The sequence below is a fragment of the Castor canadensis genome, chromosome 2 (assembly GCF_047511655.1).
Source record: "Castor canadensis chromosome 2, mCasCan1.hap1v2, whole genome shotgun sequence".
NCBI classification, from domain to species: Eukaryota; Metazoa; Chordata; class Mammalia; order Rodentia; family Castoridae; genus Castor; species Castor canadensis.
The window spans coordinates 50,160,388-50,186,774 of NC_133387.1; the positions used below are offsets into that span (position 1 = coordinate 50,160,388).

Here is a 26,387-nt window from a genome sequence, read left to right on the forward strand (position 1 = left end):
CAGCTCAAGTGAGGTATGATTTAGGACCTGGGGTTTCTGAAGTCAGAGGGAGCCAGCCATTCCTGCAGGCATCTTATGCTAAGACACTTGAAGAGGGACAACCACAGTGGTGATTCTGTTGCAATAGCCAAGGTAACAGTTCAGAAAATTCAGAGGGTTACAGATCAATCATCCTTTGGAAACTGGATGTCTTACTGGGTGCTAGAATGCAAATTTAGGTATTTATTGTCAGACAATGGAATTAATTTTTTTTTCAAAATTGCTGTTGAAATGTCACTGTCCATTGTGTTCACATATGCACAAGCTAAATCGATTGAATCAAAAATGGTTTGTACATTTGTCTTACCTTTTGTATTTCTTACAATAAAAACATTGGTAGCAAATAAAAACAGCAATTTTAAACTGCTTTTTTTGGGGGTGAATCACTACTAACTGTTTTTACTTTAATATAAAATGAATATAATTAGAGTAACATATGTTAGTAGAATGTTTTAAACCTTTATTTGAAGAGATTCAAGTTTCCAATGTTTAGAAAAGTAAATAGCAACCACTGAACTTACAGTTCATTCAACAAATACTTATTGAGCCATTATTAGTTGACTGTGCTAAACACTAAAGATGCAAAAATGAGTAAGATGTGGGTAGTCCTTTCCAAGAGCTTATGAATGAATGAGAGAAGAGTCTATGGAAAAGGTTTATGTTACCAGTGGCCAAAATCTTGGAGATGAGCAAAGGTCAAAGGTTTCACATCAGAAACAAGGCTTGAGAGGACTCAAAAGCAAAGGTCAACACTTGCCAGCCATACAAGGAGAAATAGTTTGCCTATGCAAAGGCCTGCAATTATGAAAGAGAAGGCAGGGAGGGGCAGGAAGATTGGTCTGCCTGGACCTGGGAGTGGCTTTCAAATATCTGGATCATAAGCTACAGAAAGGTGTGTAATCTAGCACACACATGCATGTTTTCTGGACCATTTTCTTCTGTGTCCCAACAGCTCCTTTAGTTATCTCTGCTATACTCACTTAAAACCACATTCCACTAAGAGCTGATAGTCCTTTGTCACTAATTTTACTCTTTAGAGTTCAGCCCAATTTCTACTTTTCTGTTCTCGAGGGAAAAACTAATGGTGGAGATGGAATCCAAGAGACCATGTTTGTTCTTACATCATCAAAATGATGCTGTATGTTTCACACGTTTCCTATTTTAGTATTCTCTTCTCTAGAAATATTGGTGACTAGAGTTGATTTCACATGGCTTACATTTTAGAAACAATTGATAAGGGAGTTGTCATACATAACAGATAAAGGAGTTTGGGAATACTGAAGGATTTTAGAGGAAGATTTTTCTGTTAGTTTGCATACTTTTGCTTGACTATTTACATACTAGACAAAGAGTGATTACTGAACATGGCAGCTTCTGAGATACTACAAAATAAACCAAAAAATACCAGAGTTTCTATCTGATGTATATACTCCCCTCTGCATATAATTCTAGGTGCATTTAAATTAGACCTTTAGAATTCTCTGGAAACTCCCATTAGGACTTGGTTCATTTTATAGGCCCTGAATCTTGTTTAAATTCTAAAAATTCAAAATGTTCATGACAGATAATACAAGTTTGAGAACTTGGTCTTTATGAGGAAACTGAAAATTTGTAGATTAGGAGGTCAGTCATAACAATACATGTTTCTACAAGCCAAAGACATTTACAGTTGTGTTTCACTGGGCTCTTCTCCAAAGCTGTGTACCAACAGATCCTTTGTCATCTTCCCTGTGTTCACTTAGAACCACATTCCATTAAGAAATAGCTCACTGCCACTGATAACACCCGTTGCAGTATCATCCCAATTTACAGTCCCCTGTTCTCTAGAGAATTAGTGGCAGGAATGGGTCCTAGGAGGCCATGTTTGTCCCCTCCATTCTCCTGCACATAGCAGATGTAGCCACCAGATTATTTCATAGATTTGGGAACAAGACACTGTGTCCATCTGTTATACGTGTAAATTCAGGGTTGCAGATGGCCTTATTTCTCTCCACATCCACAAAGGATCTTGCGAAGCACATCTGTGGATAGAAAAGGAAATGCACAAAAATTAACTCCTTCTAGTTCTCTGGGCTCTGAAGTTACCCATAACTTTATGATGAACTCTGCCTTCAGCTCTTTTTGCCTTTTTAATTAATGCAGCTTAAGAAAATTTCTATTAATTGCCATAAAAATCCCAAGACAGCCCCGGATCAGTACTACAGTCTGGGGTCCTTGCTGTGTATTGTAATTCAAAGTATTAAAAAGCTAAGTGGAAGAATACTGTCCTTGTTTAAGTGTGGATACAAGCAAAAATAGTACAGCCTGCACTTTTCCAACTGAGGGTCCCGGAAACCTGAGGTCTACAAGGGAGATAAACAAAGTATACCTTCTTGGGCAGCAACCGACTCAAGGTAAAAGAAAACAGTTTATTTTAGTGGTTGTTCTTCACCCCTCAACTAGGAAATAAGCTGCATAAAAGAAAGAAATGTGTATTTTGTTTACTACAACTATCCCTGTGCCTAAGACAGTGCTTAGTCCGTAGCACCTGCTCAGTAAATATTTACCAAATGAACCAAGGGATGTTCCCACCACAGTCCCCTCTGTTACATGTGCCGTCCTCATAGCAGGAACCTAAACATGAGAGCTGAGGGTATAGGACTTGGAGAAGATCTGTGATTGGGTTATACAAAGGTTTCCTAGACAGGGCATGATACTCGCTGAATGATACTTTATCAAATTTTAAAACCTAGGCTTTTGAAAGACATGACTTAAGAAAGTGAAAAAGGAACTCACAGATTAAGAGAAAAATACAGAGCATATTCTGATAAAGGATTAGTATTCAGACCAATAACCCAATTTTTTTAAATGGGCAAAGTAGTGACGCCCAAGTTCAAACCCCAGCCCCACCACAAATAAAAATAAAAGTGGGCAAAACATATGAAACAGCCTTTCTCCAAAGCAGATAAAGAAGTAAGTAGCTGAAGTGATTAGCTACACCAATCATTAAGGAAAAGAAAATTAAAGCCACAGTGAGCTATGCAGCAAGCTAAGATTTTAAAAACTGGCGACTCCAAAAGTTGGTGAGGATGTCAAATCTTCACCATTGATGGTGGGAATGCAGCATGATACAATTACTTTGAAAGGATCTGAGGAGTTAAAGTGAACATAAACTTAGAAGACAGGCATAGTGGTCTGTGCCTATAATCCCAGCTTTTCAAGAGGTGGGAGACAGGGGCCAGTCCCAGAAAAGTTAGCTGAGACCCTAACTTAAAAACTAAAAACACAAGATCTGAAGTCATGGCTTAAGGCCCTGGGTTCAACTCTCAGCACTGCCAAAAATGAATATATATATATATATATATATATATATATATATATATATGTTTAAAATTCAACCCAACAATCTTACTTCTAAATGTTTACTAGAAAGAAGTGGAACCATGTGTACACTAACACTTGTATATAAATGTTTATAGCAGTTTTTTGTTGGCAAAAACTGCAAACAACCCAAATGTCCATAAAAAGGTAAATGGATAAACACCTGGTGCTTTCTAAACACAACGGAATACTTACTACTCAACAATAAAAAGGAAGACCTATTGATACAACTATGTAGTGTTTTGTATCAACATAAACCCATTTACATGAAATTCTAGAAAAGGCAAAACTAAAGTGAAAGAAAATAGATTCGAGTTTTCAGGGACTGGGAGGCAGAAGGAAAATAACTGTAAAAGGGCACAAGGGAACATTTTAGAGACAGAAATACTGGCTAACTTGACTGTGGTCATGGTTACATGACTATACATTTGTCCAAAACTCATTAAACTACATTGTAAGCTGGTGGATTTTATATGATTTTTATTAAGATCTACCTTAATAAAACTGATTCTTAAAAAATTTAAAGATGTCCTTTTTCTAGTGCTCACAAAAGCCAACCTGAAATAATTGGCCAAGAACTTCTATAACTTGTGAGTCACCTCAACAAGGATGGAACAAGGAGACAATTACAGCAGAACCATAACCTTTGATTGAAGCTCCCCTGGGTATCATGACTTTTCTTTCCTGACTCACTTTCTTGGTAACTTCTACCTTCTTCATCCATTAAAAGGACTCAACCTGGGGTTTTCAAAAGACAAATTGATTAAAATGAATGGTCACTTGGTTTTCATGGTTCAAATTCTTTTTTAAAAAACTATTTTGTATGTTTTTCACAGTGAGAATGCAAGATGATCATGTGGACTGGTCACTGAACTTTGTAGGCAAAATTAAATTCCGAAGTTACAGAATGAGTGCAGAATCAGAGGAAGGAAAAGCCATTAGCCTAGCAGTCCTTTCATAAAACAAATCAGAAAAGAAGGAAATCTGGAGAAAAATTAAAATTCCTATGCCTATCCTCCTGACTCACCAATACTATTTATGAAGTAACCACCAGTAAGGGTTTATTGTGTAAACTTTTCAGAAAATTTCCTGGACATATTCAATCATATGTATACATATATTGCATATATATGTAAAAGGTGAAAAATATGAAATTGCCAATATTATCGTTTAGAATTTGCTGGGTATCTGCAATCTCATAATGCTCAACCAATATATCCTGCTGTTTATACAATGCTGTCATAATCTGTACTGTATTTTTTTTTGGCTGCACTGGAGTTTGAACTCAGGGCCTCACACTTGCTAAGCAGGTGCTCCTACTGCTTGAGCCACTCTGCCAGCCCTACTTTGCATTGGGTATTTTCGAGATAGGGTCTCAAGAACTATTTGCCAGAGTTCACTTCAAACTCCAATCCTCCTGATTGCTGCCTCCTGAGCAGCTAGGATTACAGGTGTGAGCCACAGCGCCCAGCTTATATGCTAGTTTTTGATTCTTTTTCTCTTAATAATGCATAGTAGCTGTTTTTCCATATCAACACCTATAGTCCTACATCACTTCTGAAATACCTGTATAGTAATTAATCCCTCTGTGATGGGTATTGAACCTGTTCCTTGTCTTTTGCTCTCTCATTAATATAGTTAGATAATTACAATGGCTGTTGTCTTCAAACATGAAAGCCCTGTTGCTTCCATCTCCAGTCTGGAATGTGCCCAACCAACAGAAATTTGTGTTTATGGATTGGGTGTCTGTATCTTTCCTCATTGTTAAAATTCTCAAACACCCACATATTTTTCAGGACAGTGAAAAATATAGGAAAGTCAACTAAAATATTAAAAAGTTTGGATATTGAAACAAGTTCATCACATCAAAAAGATTATTCACCACAACCAAGTAGGCTTCATCCCAGGGATGCAGGGGTGGTTCAACATACAAAAATCAATAAACATAATAAACCACATTAACAGAAGCAAAGACAAAAACCACTTGATCATCTCAATAGATGCAGAAAAAGCCTTTGATAAGATCCAACATCATTTCATGATAAAAGCGCTAAGAAAACTAGGAATAGAAGGAAAGTTCCTCAACATTATAAAAGCTATATATGACAAACCTACAGCCAGCATTATACTTAATGGAGAAAAACTAAAACCATTCCCTCTAAAATCAGGAACCAGACAAGGATGCCCACTATCTCCACTCCTATTCAACATAGTACTGGAATTCCTAGCCAGAGCAATTAGGCAAGAAGAAGGAATAAAAGGAATACAAATAGGTAAAGAAACTGTCAAAATATCCCTATTTGCAGACGACATGATCCTATACCTTAAAGACCCAAAAAACTCTACTCAGAAGCTTCTAGACATCATCAATAGCTATAGCAAGGTAGCAGGATATAAAATCAACATAGAAAAATCATTAGCATTTCTATACACTAACAATGAGCAAACGGAAAAAGAATGTATGAAAACAATTCCATTTACAATAGCCTCAAAAAAAATCAAATACCTAGGTGTAAACCTAACAAAAGATGTGAAAGACCTCTCTCTACAAGGAAAACGATACACTTCTGAAGAAAGAGATTGAGGAAGACTATAGAAAGTGAAGCGATCTCCCATGCTCATGGATTGGTAGAATCAACATAGTAAAAATGTCGATACTCCCCAAAGTAATCTACATGTTTAATGCAATTCCCATCAAAATTCCAATGACATTCATTAAAGAGATTGAAAAATCTACTGTGAAATTTATATGGAAACACAAGAGGCCACGAATAGCTAAGGCAATACTCAGTCAAAAGAACAATGCAGGAGGTATCACAATACCCGACTTCAAACTATATTACAAAGCAATAACAATAAAAACAGCATGGTACTGGCACAAAAACAGACATGAAGACCAGTGGAACAGAATAGAGGATCCAGATAAGAAGCCACACAACTATGAGCAACTTATCTTTGACAAAGGAGCTAAAAATATACGATGGAGAAATAGCAGCCTCTTCAACAAAAACTGCTGGGAAAACTGGTTAGCAGTCTGCAAAAAACTGAAACTAGATCCATGTATATCACCCTATACCAAGATTAACTCAAAATGGATCAAGGATCTTAATATCAGACCCCAAACTCTTAAGTTGATACAAGAAAGAGTAGGAAATACTCTGGAGTTAGTAGGTATAGGTAAGAACTTTCTCAATGAAACCCCAGCAGCACAGCAACTAAGAGATAGCATAGATAAATGGGACCTCATAAAACTAAAAAGCTTCTGTTCATCAAAAGAAATGGTCTCTAAACTGAAGAGAACACCCACAGAGTGGGAGAAAATATTTGCCAATTATACATCAGACAAAGGACTGATAACCAGAATATATAGGGAACTTAAAAAACTAAATTCTCCCAAAACTAATGAACCAATAAAGAAATGGGCATGTGAACTAAACAGAACTTTCTCAAAAGAAGAAATTCAAATGGCCAGAAAACACATGAAAAAATGCTCACCATCTCTAGCAATAAAGGAAATGCAAATTAAAACCACACTAAGATTCCACCTCACCCCTGTTAGAATAGCCATCATCAGCAACACCACCAACAACAGGTGTTGGCGAGGATGCGGGGAAAAAGGAACCCTCTTACACTGTTGGTGGGAATGTAGACTAGTACAACCGCTCTGGAAAAAAATTTGGAGGCTACTTAAAAAGCTGGACATCGATCTACCATTTGATCCAGCAATACCACTCTTGGGGATATACCCAAAAGACTGTTACTCCAGAGGCACCTGCACATCCATGTTTACTGTGGCACTATTCACAATAGCCAAGTTATGGAAACAGCCAAGATGCCCCAGCACTGATGAATGGATTAAGAAAATGTGGTATCTATACACAATGGAATTTTATGCAGCCATGAAGAAGAACGAAATGTTATCATTCGCTGGTAAATGGATGGAATTGGAGAACATCATTCTCAGTGAGGTTAGCCTGGCTCAAAAGACCAAAAATCGTATGTTCTCCCTCATATGTGGACATTAGATCAAGGGCAAACACAACAAGGGGATTGGACTATGAGCACATGATAAAAGCGAGAGCACACAAGGGAGGGGTGAGGATAGGTAAGACACCTAAAAAACTAGCTAGCATTTGTTGCCTTAACGCAGAGAAACTAAAGCAGATACCTTAAAGCAACTGAGGCCAATAGGAAAAGGGGAACAGGTACTAGAGAAAAGGTTAGATTAAAAAGAATTAACCTAGAAGGTAACACCCACGCACAGGAAATCAATGTGAGTCAATGCCCTGTATAGCTATCCTTATCTCAACCAGCAAAACCCCTTGTTCCTTCCTATTATTGCTTATACTCTCTCTACAACAAAATTAGAAATAAGGGCAAAATAGTTTCTGCTGGGTATTGAGGGGGGGAGCGGGAGGGGGTGGAGTGGGTGGTAAGGGAGGGGGTGGGGGCAGGGGGGAGAAATGAACCAAGCCTTGTATGCACATATGAATAATAAAAGAAAAATGAAAAAAAAAAAGCTGTGTGAAGCATTCCTTTATTCTTCTCATTGAGTTGCTGTGAGTTGTATCCTGAGGAGACTTGAACTGATCTAGTCTTGACAAAGTCCACTCAGGTAATGGCCCAACAGCTTGGGCAGTCTTCATTATCTACTTCAGTCATTTCCTGTTTCTCTGTCCTCTGGGATCTGTACCCCATCCAGGAGGCTCTGGATCCCTTACCAGAGGGGGAGACATCTGAAGGAAACACAAACCTTTCCATTGATTTACAGCATTATAATATATTTTTTTAAAATCTCTGTAGTCTGTAAAATCAAAGAGTAAGAAAGTGAAAAGAAGGAGGTAAGGAGAAAAAATTCCCATATTGTCTTTCAAATATTATCATGCCTCTCATGTTGGAATGTTGGATATAATATCTTCCAATGCCAGAATATTTAAAACATTATAAATGAACCATAAAGAAAGAAGAATTTTAATACTCACAGATTGTCCTCATCCTCTTGTGCAGAAAGACAAGCCTGACCTCCATCAGTGTCCTCAGCTTAAGTTAGGGGTAAGGGAGGAGGAGTAGAAAGACAGCCTGATTCACAGTGGGAAGCAAAGCACTTTCCTCAGGAACGATCAACATTGAGCAGGGAGCAGGGCCACCAAGGACTGCACTTGACAGAGTTTGGGAAAGTTCTGGGAAAGAAGGTGGGGGTTGGGAGCGCCTGTTGACCAATATAGTATGAGAAAAAGGGAGCGCGGGGAAGGCATAATGAAAGTAAGTCCCATTTAGCCATTTTCCAAATTGATTTTCAGTTACTTCCTAATGACCCTGACATGAGTCCAGAGAAGCCACTTTATCCAGGTCTATAAATATTTGATAAGTATGATGTATCCTTCTCTGACACCCAGGTCCATCTTCCTTGATGTTTCAGTACTGTGCTGACAGTGTTATAGCGGCCAAGCAGTAAAGTCGGTCCTCTGTATGTTTATCTCCTGTGGGAGTCTATAAACCTGTCCCTTGAAGGTAGAGATCATGTCTTAACCGTCCTTGTGCCTGGCCCCAAATCCAGCTTAAGTCACTTGGCTGGTGAAAACTATACAAAGTAGACGATCAAAACTTAAGTTTAAAATGGACTGGAGATGTGGCTCAAGTGGTAGAGCACCTACTTTGCAAGCGTGAAGCCCTGAGTTCAAACCCCAGTACCACTGGAGGGAAAAAGTGTAAAATGAATGCATGGTTGATAGACTAATGGAGTTGAACTTACAATTTCGTTAGCAAAGTCTCAGACGCACTTTCTTCCCCCATCAGCCGATGGACTCTGAGGGACCAGTTGGTCTTGGTCCTCACAATATCCCAAAGCACTTTCACCATGACAAGCATACAATAAGAGTTGAAATAATCTTTGTATTCCCCGGAATGAGTATTTCAGAGCATTAAGAATAGAAGAAAGCCAAGACCAAACCGAAGTGAGCTGCCCTGGTGAGGCAGCTGCACAGCAGCAGTGCGGTCGGGGACAATGCAGCACGACAATCCCTCCGCAGATACTGGGAACCGCGATGACCGACGGCGCCGGCCTGTCCTCCGCAGCGGCAGGGGGCGCTATGGTCTTGCGCGGCCATCGGAGTCGCGCGGCGCCGCTCTCTGCGCGGGCTGGAGAAGCGGCAGAAGGACCTGCGGCGGTCCCGCATCGGCTGCTTCTCTGGCCTTGTCTCTCTCGGCATCTTACTGTGCGCTCAGCCCGGCACCATGGGGAAACGGGACAATCGAGTGGTGAGTACCCGGAGAGGAGAACAACGGGGTGACCCGGAGCCGAGCGGCTGGAGAGCGGGAGTCCTCGCGCTTGCGGGCCGGGTTGGAGGGCCAGCGGCCGCGCTCGGACCTGGGGCGCGGACACTAGCTCCCTCCGCCGTCCGCGTTGCGCGTGCGCCGCGCACGCAGATGGCGCCCTCGGGTCCCTACACTGCGCGTCCCCCTTTCTGTCCCTCTCTTCACCGATTCTTGTGGCCCTGGCTCTGTCCCTTCCCTCCCGCTCCCCCGGCGCCACCAGGGCCGAGGGACGTGTCCCTTCTTGTGTGTAATTCCAAAGTCGGAGGCCACAGTGGGATGGAGGTAGCCTCTGCTCCTGGGCTTTAACAACAAAAGCGGGCTCGCGTTTGAGAACCAAGATCGCAGCCTTTAACTTCGAGTCTCCAGCGCCCAGGGCGGCCTTGCATCTAGCAGACCATGCAAAGGAATGGATTTGGCGTGAACGTGATAGTATTTGGAGTTCCGCAGGCTGGAATGTCAGTGCTGGTCCTTCGGAACCAGTTACTTCTCTGAACCTGTTTCTTTCTTTATTAAGGCAGGTCCTTGTCATTCACAATCTTGCAGAATATTTAGGACCACAAAAGGCAAAATGCCCAAGCGAGTGTGTGTGTGTGTATGCCTTCCATGAAATTAGTTAGTGCGTTACCTATCTTAGAAACATCCTTTTAATATGATGTAGGCTTCGTCATGGGAAATGTTCAGGAACCATTGTGGTATTGAACTTTGATTACAAGGATGAAGGATGTTCTTTCTTCCTGGCTGTAGATGAGGTCGACCTTATCTTGATGACGGTGGAGTTGAAATCGTGTTGTGCTAGGGCATGTCTAGGTTTGAGATGTTGGGATGGTTGCGCTCTTTTTGAGGTCTCCTAAAGCTTAGAACTCATCTGACCTTGGGTGCAGTTTCTTATACAATCCTCAGGTGTTTAATTTTACTGGGAAGAGAGTTTAGGTTTACACATTCCTTTTAAGGCATCTGAAAAACATCAAATTAGCTTGATTTGCTGGAGCATTTTGATACCAAGTCTGTACTTTTTTGGCATGCTTTCATGGTACAGTGTGTTCTGGTAACATTTTGTTTCCACTTCTTAGATTAGGAGAATGGAAATAACGAAATTAAGAGGTAGAAGACAGATCGTCTAATTCACTCTCTTGGTTGCTTAGAGGACAGGGTGGGAGCAAAATTTGTATCATCTGAGACCTAGTTCAACATCACAACTATAATTTTTAGGGGTTTTTAAATTTTATTTATTTTTGTGGAGCTGGGATTTAAACTCAGGGCTTGGAGCTTGCAAAGTAGGAGCTCTACTGTTTGAGCCACACCTCCAGTCCATTTTGCTCTGGTTATTTTGGTTGGGGATGGAGGTGGTCTCACAAACTATTTGCCCAGGCTGGCCTCAAGCCTTGATCCTCTGGATCTCAACTTCCTAAGTAGCTAGGATTACAGGCGTGAACCACTGCCTGGATTCTTGATTTTGTATTTTTTAATAGCACTTTCAGGTTCGTTCTCATCAAAATTGGTAGGAAAGTACAGAGCTAGCCTATATCCCTCCTCCCCATTATCAACATCCCCCACCAGAATGGTGCATTTGTTAGTGACACATCATTATCATCCCAAATCAGTAGTTTATATTAGGGCCCACTCTTGGTGCTGTGGGCTTGGACAAGTTTATAAAGACATGCAGCCACCATTATGACATCATACAGAATATTTCCACTGCTTAAAAATCTCTGCTCTGCCTAGTCACCCTACCCTCCAACCCACTACAACCACTGGTCTTTTTACTGATCAGTAGTTTTGCCATAACTTTAATTTTTGAATAACAAAATGAATGTTACAATATTGATTTTTTTTGTGTGTCAAGTTCTTTCTTTATACTCTCATGATTTTAGGTATGATAGGATTACTCTCCAGAAACCACTTGCATTTGATTGAACAGTTTTTTTTTTAATAGAGTATTTTTAGAGCAGTTTTAGGTTCACAGCAAAATTAAGCCTAAAGCAGAGAGTTCCCACATACCTAGTCCCACACATAGACAGCCTCCTCCATTATCAACATCTGACACCAGAGTACTTTTGTTAGCAGTCAGTAAACCTACATTAGTAACACATCATGACCACCCACACTCTACAGTTTACATTAAGGTTCCTTTTTCATGTACATTGTTCAGCAGGTTGACCAACTGAACATTTTAATTCTCAACCTTTCTAAAGGGCTCTTTAAGTTCATGATGACCATACTTGGTGCCTATTGTTTTCTGGATGTTTCTTTCACATTTATTTCTGTTTATGTTATCTAAAATGCATGTGTCCTCTAGGTAAAAATAGGTACTTAAAACAACAAATTAAGTTCTTATGTTGTGTCTTTAGCAGTTGTACTACACTGCTCTTTTGTTACCTGCCCAATAGAGCCTGCCCCTCTTCCCCCCAAGCCCAATTTGCTATCCTGAGTTTTAAGAACAAATCATTTTCTGTTAACTAAACTCATGCAGCAGCTTGGAGTCACAGACCATTCTAGTCACGTATGAATATGAATGTTTGATTTACAAGGTCACAGTGTTTAAAATGCATAGTGAGATGTTAAAGAAATTGCACAATTTCCATATTTTAACTAATATTTAACCACCTCACCCCCTTAATGTTGAGAGTATTATGTTTCACACTGACTTATACTCAGAAGGATTTACCTTTGCAAAATAGTTTCTTTTTTGTTTGTTTAAAAAACTTTCTAACATTCATAGTTTTAAAAAAAAAAAAGAAGCAGCAGCATTGTTGGCTTACTTAAGAGCAGAGTATTAAGTGTTTTTGCGTGGAACCTAGCTAGAAGATGCACTTAATAAATACTGCTATTATAATTGAAGTAAATAATAGATTTGGAGTGTACTTAAGCAGAATGAGATTATTACTTATGGTCAAAAGTTTAAAAGTAAGCCTTATTACTTCAACAGTAGCGCATATGATTGTGCCTGCATTTGCCTATAATTAGTACTCCTAGCACGTGAGTAATGCTTCACTATTATTTTCCTCTGAAGTAAAAATGAGATAGGTTGGTATGTACTTTGTAAAGTAGTTTGACAGCTAACGTTAATACACACTAAAATGTTAATGAATTTTTGAGATGTTTAAAAAAATTGAAGACTAATTCATGGTGAATATCGTTTATGATTTTTAAAATGAGAATGAAAAATTGTCATGGTACTACTACTTGTTAATTTTTATATAATCATGACTCAGCTTCTGAATTGGCATGGCAATATTATGGTTGAATTTTTCTCATTTTACTTACCTTGATCTTTAATAATGTTTGTATCTTTTTTTTCTGTTACAAAGGTAATGAGTTACTTAAAATGTTTTCTTTGGTATTTGACATGGTGAAAGGAGGTGTCTCCTCACATTTTGGTACACGTGCATTCAGATTTTTAAAAATTTGTATGTGTTTATTAGAACAGCATCTCTAATTTTTTGGCGACTTGTTTTTGCCCTTGACTTGAGAAATCTTGGACATCTTTTTGGGTCACAAACTATAGATCTACCTCTTTTTTTAGTGACTGCATAGTATTTCATTTGGCAATATATTTTATATATTTAATGAATCCCAATTTCGTGATGGTTTAGGTGTTTTAAGGTTTGCTGTTGTAGTAATTTAGACATGAACATTTAACTAAAATCATGACATGGTATGGAAGAGACAAGGTCAGAGATACGACTTAATACGTTGCGAGATGGTGAACTTGCTTGTTATATTGTTTGCTCTGGTAAGGATGGGCAGTGCTGTGAGTTGGGCTAACAATTCCTGTTTCAGGCCCATTATTTGTTACGCTCCACCCCAACTGAAATCCTCAGCAAAGTCTGCTGAATGAAATATTTGGGGGGTAAGTTTATATAAAAAGTAAAGTATGCCTCTTTCTTTAGCATCACATTTGATATCCACATCTTGCCCTGGTTCTCTGAGCATCCCTGACATTAAGCACTTCTGGTGTTCCTTTCCCTGTGTTATGTCAAATTTGTTGTTCATTTCAGACTGTGTCTGTTGATGGAAGAGTTCTCAATACACTGTGTATAGTGGTTTTGTGTTTACTCTGCCAGAGAAGTCAATTTTATATAACTTACATATGTTATAAAGATTATAGATTTTGGTAAATAAAATACAACAAATATATTGTTACATTTTGCTTCTTTTGAAATGTTAGGTTATTAGGAGTAAGGCCTTAGAAATAACCTTGATAGTAGCCATCTTCAACCAAAATTCTTATTACTCGAAAAGTAGAAGAGTTGTATAAATGTTTGTTGACTTGAATTATATTTGGGAAAACTGAATATGAGGATCAAGAGGTTGAAGCTAAAGACCAGATTTTATGTCTGTAGCAAAGTGAATTTTAATAATTCATCAACTCTGCTAGATACCATCATTAATAAAGAAACCTTTTGCTTAACTTATCTCAGTGTTTCTGAACAAGTTGGAAATATGTGTGTTCTGCTATAGTAAGTGTTTAATTGTTTATGGATTTTTTATTGATCTAAAACACATAGTGTAAGATTTAGCATTTGAATCATTTTTAAGCTTCCAATTAGTGGCATCAAGTGGGTTTGCAGTGCTGTGCATTGTCACCACTGGACATGTCCAGAACCTCCACAATCCCAGAAAGAAGCAACAAACCTATCAAACAGTAACTCCCAAATTCCTCCTCCCCCAAGTCTCTGATAACCTGTATTCTGTTTTTGTACCTCTATGAATTTGCTTATTCTAGGTACCTTTTGCCTTTGTGTTATCCCACTTACCATAGCTATCTCCAAGGCTCATTCAGTTGCAATATGTATCAATCCTTTTTAAAGATGAGTGTGTGTGTCTCACATTTTGTTTATTCATCTGTAAATGAGACATTACCAAATAACTTTTCACAAGAGCTATACCATTTTTTATTCCCACCAGTAATGTACAAGAGTTTTCGAATTTCTTCACATTCTTGACAACCCTTATAAATTTCTGTTCCTTTAATAACTGCTGGGTGTGAGGTTGCACGTCTTTGTGGAGTTTTGTGTTTGTTGTGTGATATGGTACTAGGGAGGGACTAAACTCAAGGCCCTGCACACACAAATACACTACCACTTGAGCCACGCCCTCGGCCTTTTGTTTTTGAGATAGGATGTTGCTAACTTCCAAGTATAGCCTTGAATTCTCAATCCTCCTGCATCCATCTCTGAAGCGGGAGTAGCTGAGATTACATGTACCTCCTGCCTGGCCGCGTTTGTGCTTTTTATTTGAATTTCCCTGATGACTAGTTGAGTTTTTTTTCATGTGTCTATTGGCTAGTGACTGTATATCTTTGGAAAAATGTCTATCCATGTGCTCTGCTCAGTTGGTTTTGTTTGTGTGTGTGTGTGTGTGTGTGTGTGTGTGTATTTTACTGGGGTTTGAACTTTGGGCCTCAAAACTTGCTAGGTAGGTGTTCTGCCAGTCAAGCTATATCCCTAGTCCTTTTTTTCACTTCAGTTATTTTCAAATAAGGTCTCCGGTTTTTACCAAGGCCAGTCTGGACTGCAATCCTTGTAACTATGCCCCCTGCATAGCTGGGATGACAGACATGAACCCATTTTTATCAGGTGATATGAGGTCTTGATAACTTTTTTCCCAGGGCTGGCCTGAAACAGAGATCTTCTCATCTCTGCCTTCCAAGTAGCTGGGTGTGACCCACACACTCAGCTTCTTTTGTCCCTTTTTGAATTAGATTGGGGTTTTGTTAAATTTAAGGAACTCCTTCTATACTCCGTGTATTTATCTCTTAACCAGGTATATGATGGGAACATATTTTCTCCCATTCTGGCACTTGTTTTTTACATAATGTCCCTTAATGCACGTTTTTAGTTTATATGAAGTCCTATTTTTTGTTGTTGGCCTGTGTACAATTTAAGTTTTGATGTTAATTTACAAATAAAACTACCATCAGTATGGCACAGTATTTCCTAGAGTAAACAGTAAATTTGGACTTAGATCTTTTTTTAGCTTCTTTGGAATTAAGTTTCTTAATTTGCCAGCAAGCATACTATGATCATCCTCGCTGGGTCATTGTATAAAGTCATCAGGAGGTGAGAGCTATCATTTCATCAAATCTCACAGCACATCTTCTGTGAAATAATATTACTTACCTCAAATTTTGAAAGCTTGATAGATGATTAGTCTGGTTGTTCATGCTTAGTTGGAGATAATATGCATTCATAATAAAGGTAAGTTGTAATAAGTTATTATGATAAGTGAGCTTTTACATTTTTAATGGTTGTTTTAATGGGATTAATTTTGTTCTTTCCTTAAGGCCTACATGAATCCGATAGCAATGGCCAGATCACGGGGTCCAATCCAGTCTTCAGGGCCAACGATCCAAGATTATCTGAATCGACCTAGACCTACCTGGTATTTGTGAAATGATTTGCCTATTTATAAGCTTTTTATAACCTTTTTGCAGCACAGTTTTGAACTCAGGGCCTCATGCTTGCTAGGCAGGTCATCTACCACTTGAGCCATACTCCCAGACCCTTTTTGCTTTAGTTATTTTCTAGGTAGGGTCTCCTGTTTTTGCCCAGGATCATCCTCCTAGCTACAGCCTCCTAGGTAGCAGGGATTACAGATATAGCACTATGCTGGTTTTAATGATTGAGATGGGATCTTACTTACTTTTTACCTTGGGCTGGTCTCAAACCGTGATCCTTCAGATCTCTACTTCTGTAGAGGTAGAGAGAGTAGGTAGGATTACAGGTGTGAACCACCATGCCTGCCTTGAGTGATTTTTTTTTTTTTTTCTTTTTGTGGTGCTAGAGGTTGAATTTAGGGCCTTACATTTGCTAGGCGTTCTACCACTTGGCCACTCCTTGAGGCCTTTTATCGTTGGTTATTTTTGAGATAAGATCTCACTTTATGTCCAGGCCAGCCTGGACTTTGATCCTCCCATTTCTGCTTCCCCACAAAGCTGGGATGACAGGTATGTACCACTGCATCCGGCCATTGGTTGAGGGGTTGCGTGTAGTTTTTGCCTGGACTGGCCTTGAATTGCAGTGCTTCCAATCTCCTCCCAAGTTGCTAGAATTACAGCATTGAGACACCTGTCCAGATGCCCAGTTTAGGTCAGTCTTTCTTTTCTTCGTGTGTGTGTGTGTGGTGGGGGTACTGGGGCTTGAACCCAGAGCCTTCCCCTTGAGCCACCCCACCAGCCCTATTTTTGTGAAGGGTTTTTCGAGATAGGATCTCGAACTATTTGCCCTGGCTAGCTTCAAACCTTAGATCTTACTGATCTCTGCCTCCTGAGTAGCTAGGAATACAAGTGTGAGCCACTGGTGCCCAGTCTCTAAGCAGGCCTTTCTAAGAATAAGTAGTCAGACTGTATCAGTTCATTAACTCTTTTTTGCAGGCATGTCAGGTACATTATAAAATGGGAGACAGCAATAGAATGTAGCAGTGTGGTCAGGTAGACCTGAGCTCACTGAAACTGTCACCTATGGCGAATGTCTTACCTTCTCCAAACTTCAGTGTCTTTATCTAAAGTAGGGGTTGTTGTGAGGATTAAATGAAAATGTATTGTATATAAGTGCTCAGATACTTGGTATGTTAACTCTTACAATTCAGGTTTAGAAAAGGAGTGGTTAGGAGTCTTTGCTCCCATTTGCTGCATGGGGAAGAGGAAAAGTTTCTTTCTCTCCCCTTGCCTTGACTGTACTTTATCCTGTTATACTAAAATAAATCCTTGCTAAAACTTAAAAAAGAAAAAAGAAAAGGAGCGGTTAGTGTTACCTGATAGGTTTTATTATTACTATTCGTATAGATGTGAGCAAAGAAGTTTGAAATATATCAATATTGAATAGGAACTGCCAAAAATACTAAAATCTTACTTGTGAAAATTTTTTGTCTCCTTTGTAAACATTCATCTATCTGATTTGAAGTGCTTGAAAATTTATTCGTACTTCTAATTTTTTTTTTTAAGGGAGGAAGTAAAAGAGCAACTAGAAAAGAAAAAAAAAGGCTCTAAGGCTTTGGCTGAATTTGAAGAAAAAATGAATGAGGTTTGTAAATATCTCTTAAAGAAATAGTATTCTTTTTTCTTAACATAAAAATGAAATCTTCTTATGTTTTACTTTTTAATTAATCAGGACTATAATTAGACTATAATCAGGACTATAATTAGAAGCCGAGATGGGTAAGAGGCCTAGGAGGATGGAGGAAAAGAAGTAGTGGGAAGTAGTGATTGTCTTTCTATATTAGGTCTGTTTAGAAATAGCTCCATAGTCTCTGATGGTGTTTATAACCTTTTTGTACAGAATTGGAAGAAAGAACTAGAAAAACACAGGGAGAAATTATTAAGTGGAAATGAGAGCTCATCCAAAAAAAGACAGGTAATGCCATTAGTTTATTGCTATTCTTAATCTCATAGTTGGATTTTCATATTAATGCTATGTATTACTATTAATAGATGCATTTGAAAACTCACGTCAACTTATTCAGACTTGTATTTGTTTCTATTTAGAGAAAGAAAAAAGAAAAGAAGAAATCTGGTAGGGTGAGCAAAAGTTTTCCATTTTTTAAAATAGTATAACTAAGAGCCTATAGAAAAAGTAAGAATAATTTATTTAACCTGTATTTTAAAGGTAGCAAGATGCTAACCTCCTGTAACCTTGTAACTTCTCTGTTGTTATTAACGATGACTGTTACCATACATGTTGTCACTTTATTGAGCTCTCTTGGGGGGTGTGTGTGACTTTTGCATTTTAATATTTAAATCTTATGAATATGGCATCTGTTTCTCAGACACTAGATTGATTTCACTAAGTACTTGAGAGACTTGATAAATGAAAACAATTCCCGCATCTCACAAGCTTTAATTGTTTTGTGCTTGGTCAAGTATTCATCTTCTTCTTCATCAAGCTCTGATTCTTCCAGCAGTTCTTCAGATTCTGAAGATGAGGTAAGGTTTGCTTGTAATTGTTCACAAAGTAATATCTAATTTCTTTGAGGAAACCTGTAAAATATTTGTTAGAAATATTTATGTCCCAGTTTTAATTATTCCTCACTTAGAGAACTGACATAAATGAAATAAATTTAAACATTCGTATATATTTTTTACTCGTTTAAAATTTGTTTGTTTAAAATATCAGTAGAATAAAAAGGTTTGATAAATCTCAAGTGTTAGGTGACTGGATATTAGGAATTACATGTGATTCAATTTTATCTTGGCTTTTTTATAAGGCAGGAAAGTGGCATGATACATTTTGAATATTAAGGAAAAATATTTTTAAGGTGGTCCTTTCATCTGTTCATTTGATATTAGTGAAATGTATAAATTATATTTCTAAAATAGAAAGCAAATGTTTCTAAAATTGTTTTATACAGGATAAGAAGCAAGCAAAAAGGAGAAAGAAAAAGAAGAATCGTTCACATAAATCTTCTGAAAGCTCCATGTCAGAAACTGAATCAGATAGTAAAGTAAGATTATTGAAATTATTAAAATTAACTTTTTTTTTTTTGTGGATCTGGGGTTTGAACTCTGGGCTTTATTCTTGCAGAGCAGATGCTTTACCACTTCCACACCTCCAAACTATTTTTCTCTGGTTATTTTGGAGATGGGACTCTCTCAAACTGTTTGCCTGGGCTGGTCTCAAACCAAAATCCTCCCAATCTTAGCCTCCCAAGTGGGATTACAAGCATGAGCCACCACACCCTACTAAATTATTAACGTTTTTGATAGCAAAAACATTTAATGAAATTTTTCTTTTAGTTATTACCTTAAATTGCTTTCAAGTTAGAAATAAGATGATAAGATGGGTTTTTATACTTGAGGTTTTATGCTCCTTAACTGATGTACCTAATAGTTTCCATGTACCATTTAATAATTCTCCAACTTTCATGGATGTCCCCATGTCTGCAAATTCCATATAATTTCCCCCATTTTCATAAAAAAATTGTAATTCAGAGAAAAAAATTGTGCTTAAATTCATATAGCTAGTTTTAGAATTGGAAATTGAACCAATACCTTTTACTATCTGGTCCAGTATCCTTTCTTCTGTACTGTATCCAAATTTGTTCTATACCAACCAGAATTGTACAATTGGCTCTTAGACTTTAGTGATCATTTTCAAAGGCATGAGGTTTTCTATAAAAATGTTGATTTCAATGGGCAGGGATGGGCCTTGGTGGTAGAGCGCATGCTTTAGCATGAACAAGGCCCTGTGTTCAGGCTTCAAAAAACAGAAAAAGTTGATTCCTTCGCTCCATCCCCAGAGTCTTGATTTCTTAAGTCTGAGCAGGTGCAGAAGTAGTATATATTTTTGATAGGAACCCTATATGATTTTTTTTATACAGAAGTGTCCATAGATCACAATTTGACTAACACTGTATTAGGGTTTCAGGAAACAATTGCAAACAATTTGGATTTTATACAAGGTGTCAACTTGCCCCAGTGAGATTTCTTGTGACAAAATACCTAGCATCTAGAAAGTGCTCAACAAGTGTTGGTTTTCTCTTTGTGTATAGGTATATATTTACTATCTAATTAATTATACAAAGGAGTTTCATTGTGGTATATACATACATGCACATAATGTACTTTGATCAAGTTCATCCCATCACTGTTACTTTTTCTTAACCCTTGTCTCCTCCTCTGTCTTATAAAACAGCAGTCTTGTGATAATGATAGCCAACATTTATTGAGTGCCTACTATGTGTTTGGAACTGTTCTAAGCATTTGACTGTGAATTCATTTGATCCTCTCAACAACCCTATGAGATTTGTTAGTTCACTTTATGGATAAGAAAACTGAAGCTCAGGGAGGTTAACAGTTAGAACTAAGGAATTCAAACTCCACTCTTGAGGAGGAGAGTCAGCAAATCAGATTGCTGGGTGGCTGAGCACAGTGTGAATTAGAATTCAGATGCATGTGGCCATCACAGGAAAAGATGGGCAGTGACAAAGTCCTGTTTTAAAATAAGCCACATGACAGAAAGACAATTATTGTGTGTTTTTGCTCACATGCACAATCTATACCTAAAAATACTCATACTAATGTGACATGATTGGGAAGGTGTATCTTTTACATTTAAAACTAATGTATATACATATATATATTTGTTTATTTAGGATAGTTTAAAAAAGAAAAAGAAGTCAAAGGATGCAACTGAGAAAGAAAAGGTAACTATGGTTTTTGTTTGTTTGTTTGTTTGTTTGTTTTGTGGTACTGGGGTTTGAACTCAGGCTTTTGCACTTGCTAAGCAAGCACTCTACTACTTGACCCCCACCTCCAGCCTGGTAACTGTGTTTTTACATTGCCTTAAAATAATCTGTCTGTGGCTCATGCATGTAATCTTAGCTACTTGGGAGGCTGAGACCAGGGAGGATCCTGGTTTAAGGCCAGCCCAGGCATCTTCAAAATAACCAGACCAAAAATGGAGTGGAGGCATGACTTAAGTGGTAGAGTGCCTATTTTACAAGCACAAAACCTTAAGTTGAAACCCCAGTCCCACCAAAAAAAACAAAGAAAAGATAATCTGTCATATAACATTTAATTGACTTCAAGAAACTAACAATAAATAATTTGGACCTGTTTAAATCCCTTTTACTTTATGGCATTTCATGTTGATATAAGGAAAAACTTAATGTAGATCCTGGTTTAAGGCCAGCCCAGGCATATAGTAGATTCGTTGTTGAAGGTAAAACTCTCTATATGCCTATACTCTATACTGATAAATTATCTTAGATTTAAAATATAACATAATGGCCAGGTGCAGTGTCTTACACCTATAATCCCAGATACTCTCTAGGAGATGAGGAGAATTTGCTGGCCCAGACAAAAACATGAGACCCTATTTAAGAAATGAGTAAAAACAAAAAGGACTGGAGGACTGGAGGACTGGCTCAAGTGGTAGAACTCCTGCCTCATAAGAGCAAGGCCCTCAGTTTAAACTCCAGTACCACAGAAATAATAATAATAGAAATTAAACATTTCCTTCAAGGGTTTGTTTGTTTCTTTCTTTCTTCAAGGGTTTTTTTGTTTTTTAGTTTTTGTTGGGCTTTTTTTTTTCCAGTACTGGGATTTGAACTCAGGGATTTGCATTTGAGTCAGGCGCTTTACCACTTGAACCATGCCTCCAGCTCCACAAGACATTTTAAAGAAGATCCTTTAAATGTAAAAAAATAGAACAAAACAAATAAAAGAAAACCCCAAGGATTTCTGTTTCAAATTGAGTATACCATAGATAAATTTTTAAAATCTTTTGAAGGGCTGGCATAGTGCATTCCACTAGTAGTGTAGGAAAATCCCCTTGTTTCACACAACAAAACTTCATTCTTGCCAGTTTAAGGTATACAGAGCCTCTTCATTTGCTTTTTAGCCATTCAGATTTCATCTTCTGTGCGTTGCCTGCCCATAGTATTTACCTGGGGGTGGAACATAGGGCCTCATGAATACTAGGCAAACACTCTACCCCCAAGCTACACCTTAACTCTTTCTTGTTTTTAGTTTCAAGAGTTAGACATATTGGATACTAATCTTTAGTGCACATGATTGACAACATAAGACACATATCAATCAATGTTTTTAGCCCCATTACTTCAAATTGCTCTAAAGTACTAGGTAATGTAATACCCAGTTAGAAAAGATCATGAGGGAAAATACCCCACTTTATAGTAGGGGCTGGGGGCATGCCACAAGTGGTAGAGCATCTGATGGCACATGCAAGGCCCTGTTCGAGCCCCAATACCTTCAAAAAAAAAAAAAACAAACAATATACGTGTATGCGTGTGTGTGTGTGTGTGTGTGTGTGTGTGTGTGTGTGTGTAGAATAGTAACTAAAAATCTATAGAAAATGTTAAAAGTGAGCAGGACTTATTTGAGGAAACTATTCAAGTCTATTCAGTGACATGTGTATAAGGTAAAGGTGGCATTTCTTTGGACAGAATGACAAAATATTTGGAAATTCTAAAGTTGGACACTCCTTAAGGCCAAATAAATCCCTGATAGATCAAAAATTTAAATGTATAAAGCTATATAGAAAAGTGAGGTGAATATTTTTATAACATTGGTACAGGCTGTGCCTCAAAACTCGCAAACTTTCTACTTTCTAAAATTCTGGAAGGCAAAAAAAAGAGATTATAAAAGTTAAGGTATAAATGAAGTTTAAATATAATGAGCAGACTAAGGAAACTTACAGAGATATGTAAGACAAAATCATAGCCTTTAATAGTAAGGAGGAAAGAATACCATACATACAGAGAAAAACTGAAGAAATACCTAGGCTATTTATTTATTTATTAACAATTTATTTTTATTTTTATTTTATTCATATGTGCATACAATGTCTGGGTCATTTCTTCCCCCTTCCCTCACCCCCTTCCTCACTCCCCCCACCCCCTCGCTACCCGGCAAAAACTATTTTGCCCTTATCTCTAATTTTGCTGAAGAGAGAGTATAAGCAATAATAGGAAGGACCAAGGGTTTTTACTAGGTGAGATAAGGATAGCTGTACAGGGATTTGACTTGCATTGATTTCCTGTGCATGTGTGTTACCCTCTAGGTTAATTCTTTTTGATCTAACCTTTTCTCTAGCTCCTGGTCCCCTTCTCCTATTGGCCTCAGTTGCTTTAAAGTATCTGCTTTAGTTTCTCTGCATTGAGGGCAAAAAATGCTATCTAGTTTTTTAGGTGTCTTACCTATCCTCATACCTCCCTTGTGTGCTCTCGCTTTTATCATGTGATCAAAGTCCAATCCCCTTGTTGTGTTTGCCCTTGATCTAATGTCCGCATATGAGGGAGAACATAGGAATTTTGGTATTTTGGGCCAGACTAACCACACTCAGAATGATGTTCTCCAATTCTGTCCATTTACCTGCGAATGATAACATTTCATTCTTCTTCATGGCTGCATAAAATTCCATTGTGTATAGATACCAAATTTTCTTGATCCATTCATCAGTAGTGGGGCATCTTGGCTGTTTCCATAACTTGACTATTATGAATAGTGCTGAAATAAACATGTGTGTGCAGGTGCCTCTGGAGTAACCTGTGTCAGAGTCTTTTGGGTATATCCCCAAGAGTGGTATTGCTGTATCATATGGTAGATCAATGTTTAGCTTTTTAAGTAGCCCCCAAGAGTGGTTGTACTAGTTTACATTCCCACCAGCAGTGTAAGAGGGTTCATTTTTCCCCACATCATTGCCAACACCTACTGTTACTGGTGTTGCTAATGATGGCTGTTCTAACAAGGGTGAGGTGAAATCTTAGTGTGGTTTTAATTTGCATTTCCTTTATGGCTAGAGATGGTGAGCATTTTTTCATGTGTTTTTTGGCCATTTGAATTTCTTCTTTGGAGAAAGTTCTGTTTAGTTCACTTGCCCATTTCTTTATTGGCTCATTAGTTTTGGGAGAATTTAGTTTTTTAAGTTCCCTATATATTCTGGTTATCAGTCCGTTGTCTGATGTGTAGCTGGCAAATATTTTCTCCCACTCTGTGGGTGTTCTCTTCAGTTTAGAGACCATTTCTTTTGTTGAGCAGAAGCTTTTTAGTTTTATGAAGTGCCATTTATCTATGCTGTCTCTTAGTTGCTGTGCTGCTGGGGTTCCATTGAGAAAGTTCTTACCTATACCTACTAACTCCAGAATATTTCCTACTCTTTCTGGTATAAACTTAAGAGTTTGGGGTCTGATATTAAGATCCTTGATCCATTTTGAGTTAATCTTGGTATAGGGTGATATACATGGATCTAGTTTCAGTTTTTTGCAGACTGCTAACCAGTTTTCCCAGCAGTTTTTGTTGAAGAGGCTGCTATTTCTCCATCGTATATTTTTAGCGCATTTGTCAAAGACAAGTTGGTTATAGTTGTGTGGCTTCATATCTGGGTCCTCTATTCTGTTCCACTGGTCTTCATGTCTGTTTTTGTGCCAGTACCATGCTGTTTTTATTGTTACTGCTTTGTAATATAGTTTGAAGTCAGGTATTGTGATAACTCCAGCATTGTTCTTTTGATTGAGTATTGCCTTGGCTATTCGTGGCCTCTTGTGTTCCCATATAAATTTAACAGTAGATTTTTCAATCTCTTTAATGAATGTCATTGGAATGTTGATGGGAATTGCATTAAACATATAGATTACTTTTGGGAGTATAGACATTTTTACTGTGTTGATTGTACCAATCCATGAGCATGGGAGATCTCTCCACTTTCTATAGTCTTCCTCAATCTCTTTCTTCAGAAGTTTATAGTTTTCCCTGTGGAGGTCTTTCACATGTTTTGTTAGGTTTACACCTAGGTATTTGATTTTTTTGAGGCTATTGTAAATGGAATTGTTTTCATACATTCTTTCTCAGTTCATTATTAGTGTATAGAAATGCTAATGATTTTTCTATGTTGATTTTATATCCTGCTACCTTGCTGTAGCTATTGATGGTGTCTAGGAGCTTTTGAGTAGAGTTTTTTGGGTCTTTAAGGTATAGGATCATATCATCTGCAAATAGGGATATTTTGGCAGTTTCTTTACCTATTTGTATTCCTTTTATTCCTTCTTCTGGCTTAATTGCTCTGGCTAGGAATTCCAGTGCTATGTTAAATAGGAGTGGAGATAGTTGGCATCCTTGTCTAGTTCCTGATTTTAGTGGGAATGGTTTCAGTTTTTCTCTGTTAAGTATGATGCTGGCTGTAGGTATGTCATATATAGCTTTTATAATGTTGAGGTACTTTCCTTCTATTCCTAGTTTTCTTAGAGCTTTTATCATGAAATGGCATTGGAGCTTGTCAAAGGCTTTTTCTGCATCTATTGAGATGATCGAGTGGCTTTTGTCTTTGCTTCTGTTAATGTGGTTTGTTACGTTTATGGATTTTCATATGTTGAACCACCCCTGCATTCCTGAGATGAAGCCTACTTGGTCGTGGTGAATGATCTTTTTGATGTGTTGTTGAATTCGGTTTGCCATTATTTTATTGAGGATTTTTGCATCAATGTTCATTAATGAGATTGGCCTATAGTTCTCCTTTTTTGGAGGTGTCTTTGCCTGGTTTCGGGGTAAGTGTAATACTGGCTTCATAAAATTTGTTAGGCAATTTTCCTTCCCTTTCTATTTCGTGGAACAGTTTAAGGAGGGTTGGTATCAGTTCTTCTTTAAAGGTCTGATAGAATTCAGCAGAGAATCCATCAGGTCCTGGACTTTTCTTTTTGGGGAGACTCTTGATTGCTACTTCAATTTCATTCTGTGTTATAGGTCTATTCAGGTGATTAATTTCCTCTTGGTTCAGTTTTGGATGATCATATGTATCTAGAAATCTGTCCATTTCTTTAAGATTTTCAAATTTATTTGAATATAGGTTCTCAAAGTAGTCTCTGATGATTTCCTGGACTTCGATTTTGTTTGTTGTTATGTCCTCTTTTGCATTCCTGATTTTACTAATTTGGGTTTTTTCTCTCCTCATTTTAGTCAGGTTTGCCAGGGGTCTGTCGATCTTGTTTATTTTTTCAACGAACCAACTTTTTGTTTCATTAATTCTTTGTTTGTTTTTTTGGTTTCTATTTCATTGATTTCAGCTCTTATTTTTATTATTTCTCCCCTTCTATTTGTTTTGGGATTTTCTTGTTCTTGTTTTTCTAGGAGTTTGAGATGCATCATTAGGTCATTGATTCGGGATCTTTCATTCTTTTTAATACATGCACTCATCACTGTAAACTTTCCTCTCAGGACT

The 26,387-nt window shown here is 37.8% G+C and overlaps 1 protein-coding gene across 1 annotated transcript in view; it reads left to right on the forward strand.

Moving 5' to 3' along the window:
- Positions 1 to 9,526: 9,526 nt before the first annotated feature.
- Fam133b (family with sequence similarity 133 member B) overlaps positions 9,527 to 26,387 on the forward strand; it is a 28,964-nt gene continuing 12,103 nt past the window's right edge. Inside the window, exons 1-8 of the mRNA XM_020161187.2 lie at positions 9,527 to 9,657; positions 16,001 to 16,098; positions 17,660 to 17,738; positions 17,994 to 18,068; positions 18,200 to 18,232; positions 18,575 to 18,637; positions 19,063 to 19,155; positions 20,806 to 20,856. Of these exons, the coding sequence (XP_020016776.1) occupies positions 9,634 to 9,657; positions 16,001 to 16,098; positions 17,660 to 17,738; positions 17,994 to 18,068; positions 18,200 to 18,232; positions 18,575 to 18,637; positions 19,063 to 19,155; positions 20,806 to 20,856 (516 nt within the window). The 5' untranslated portion in view covers positions 9,527 to 9,633. The remainder of the gene's footprint in view (positions 9,658 to 16,000; positions 16,099 to 17,659; positions 17,739 to 17,993; positions 18,069 to 18,199; positions 18,233 to 18,574; positions 18,638 to 19,062; positions 19,156 to 20,805; positions 20,857 to 26,387) is intronic.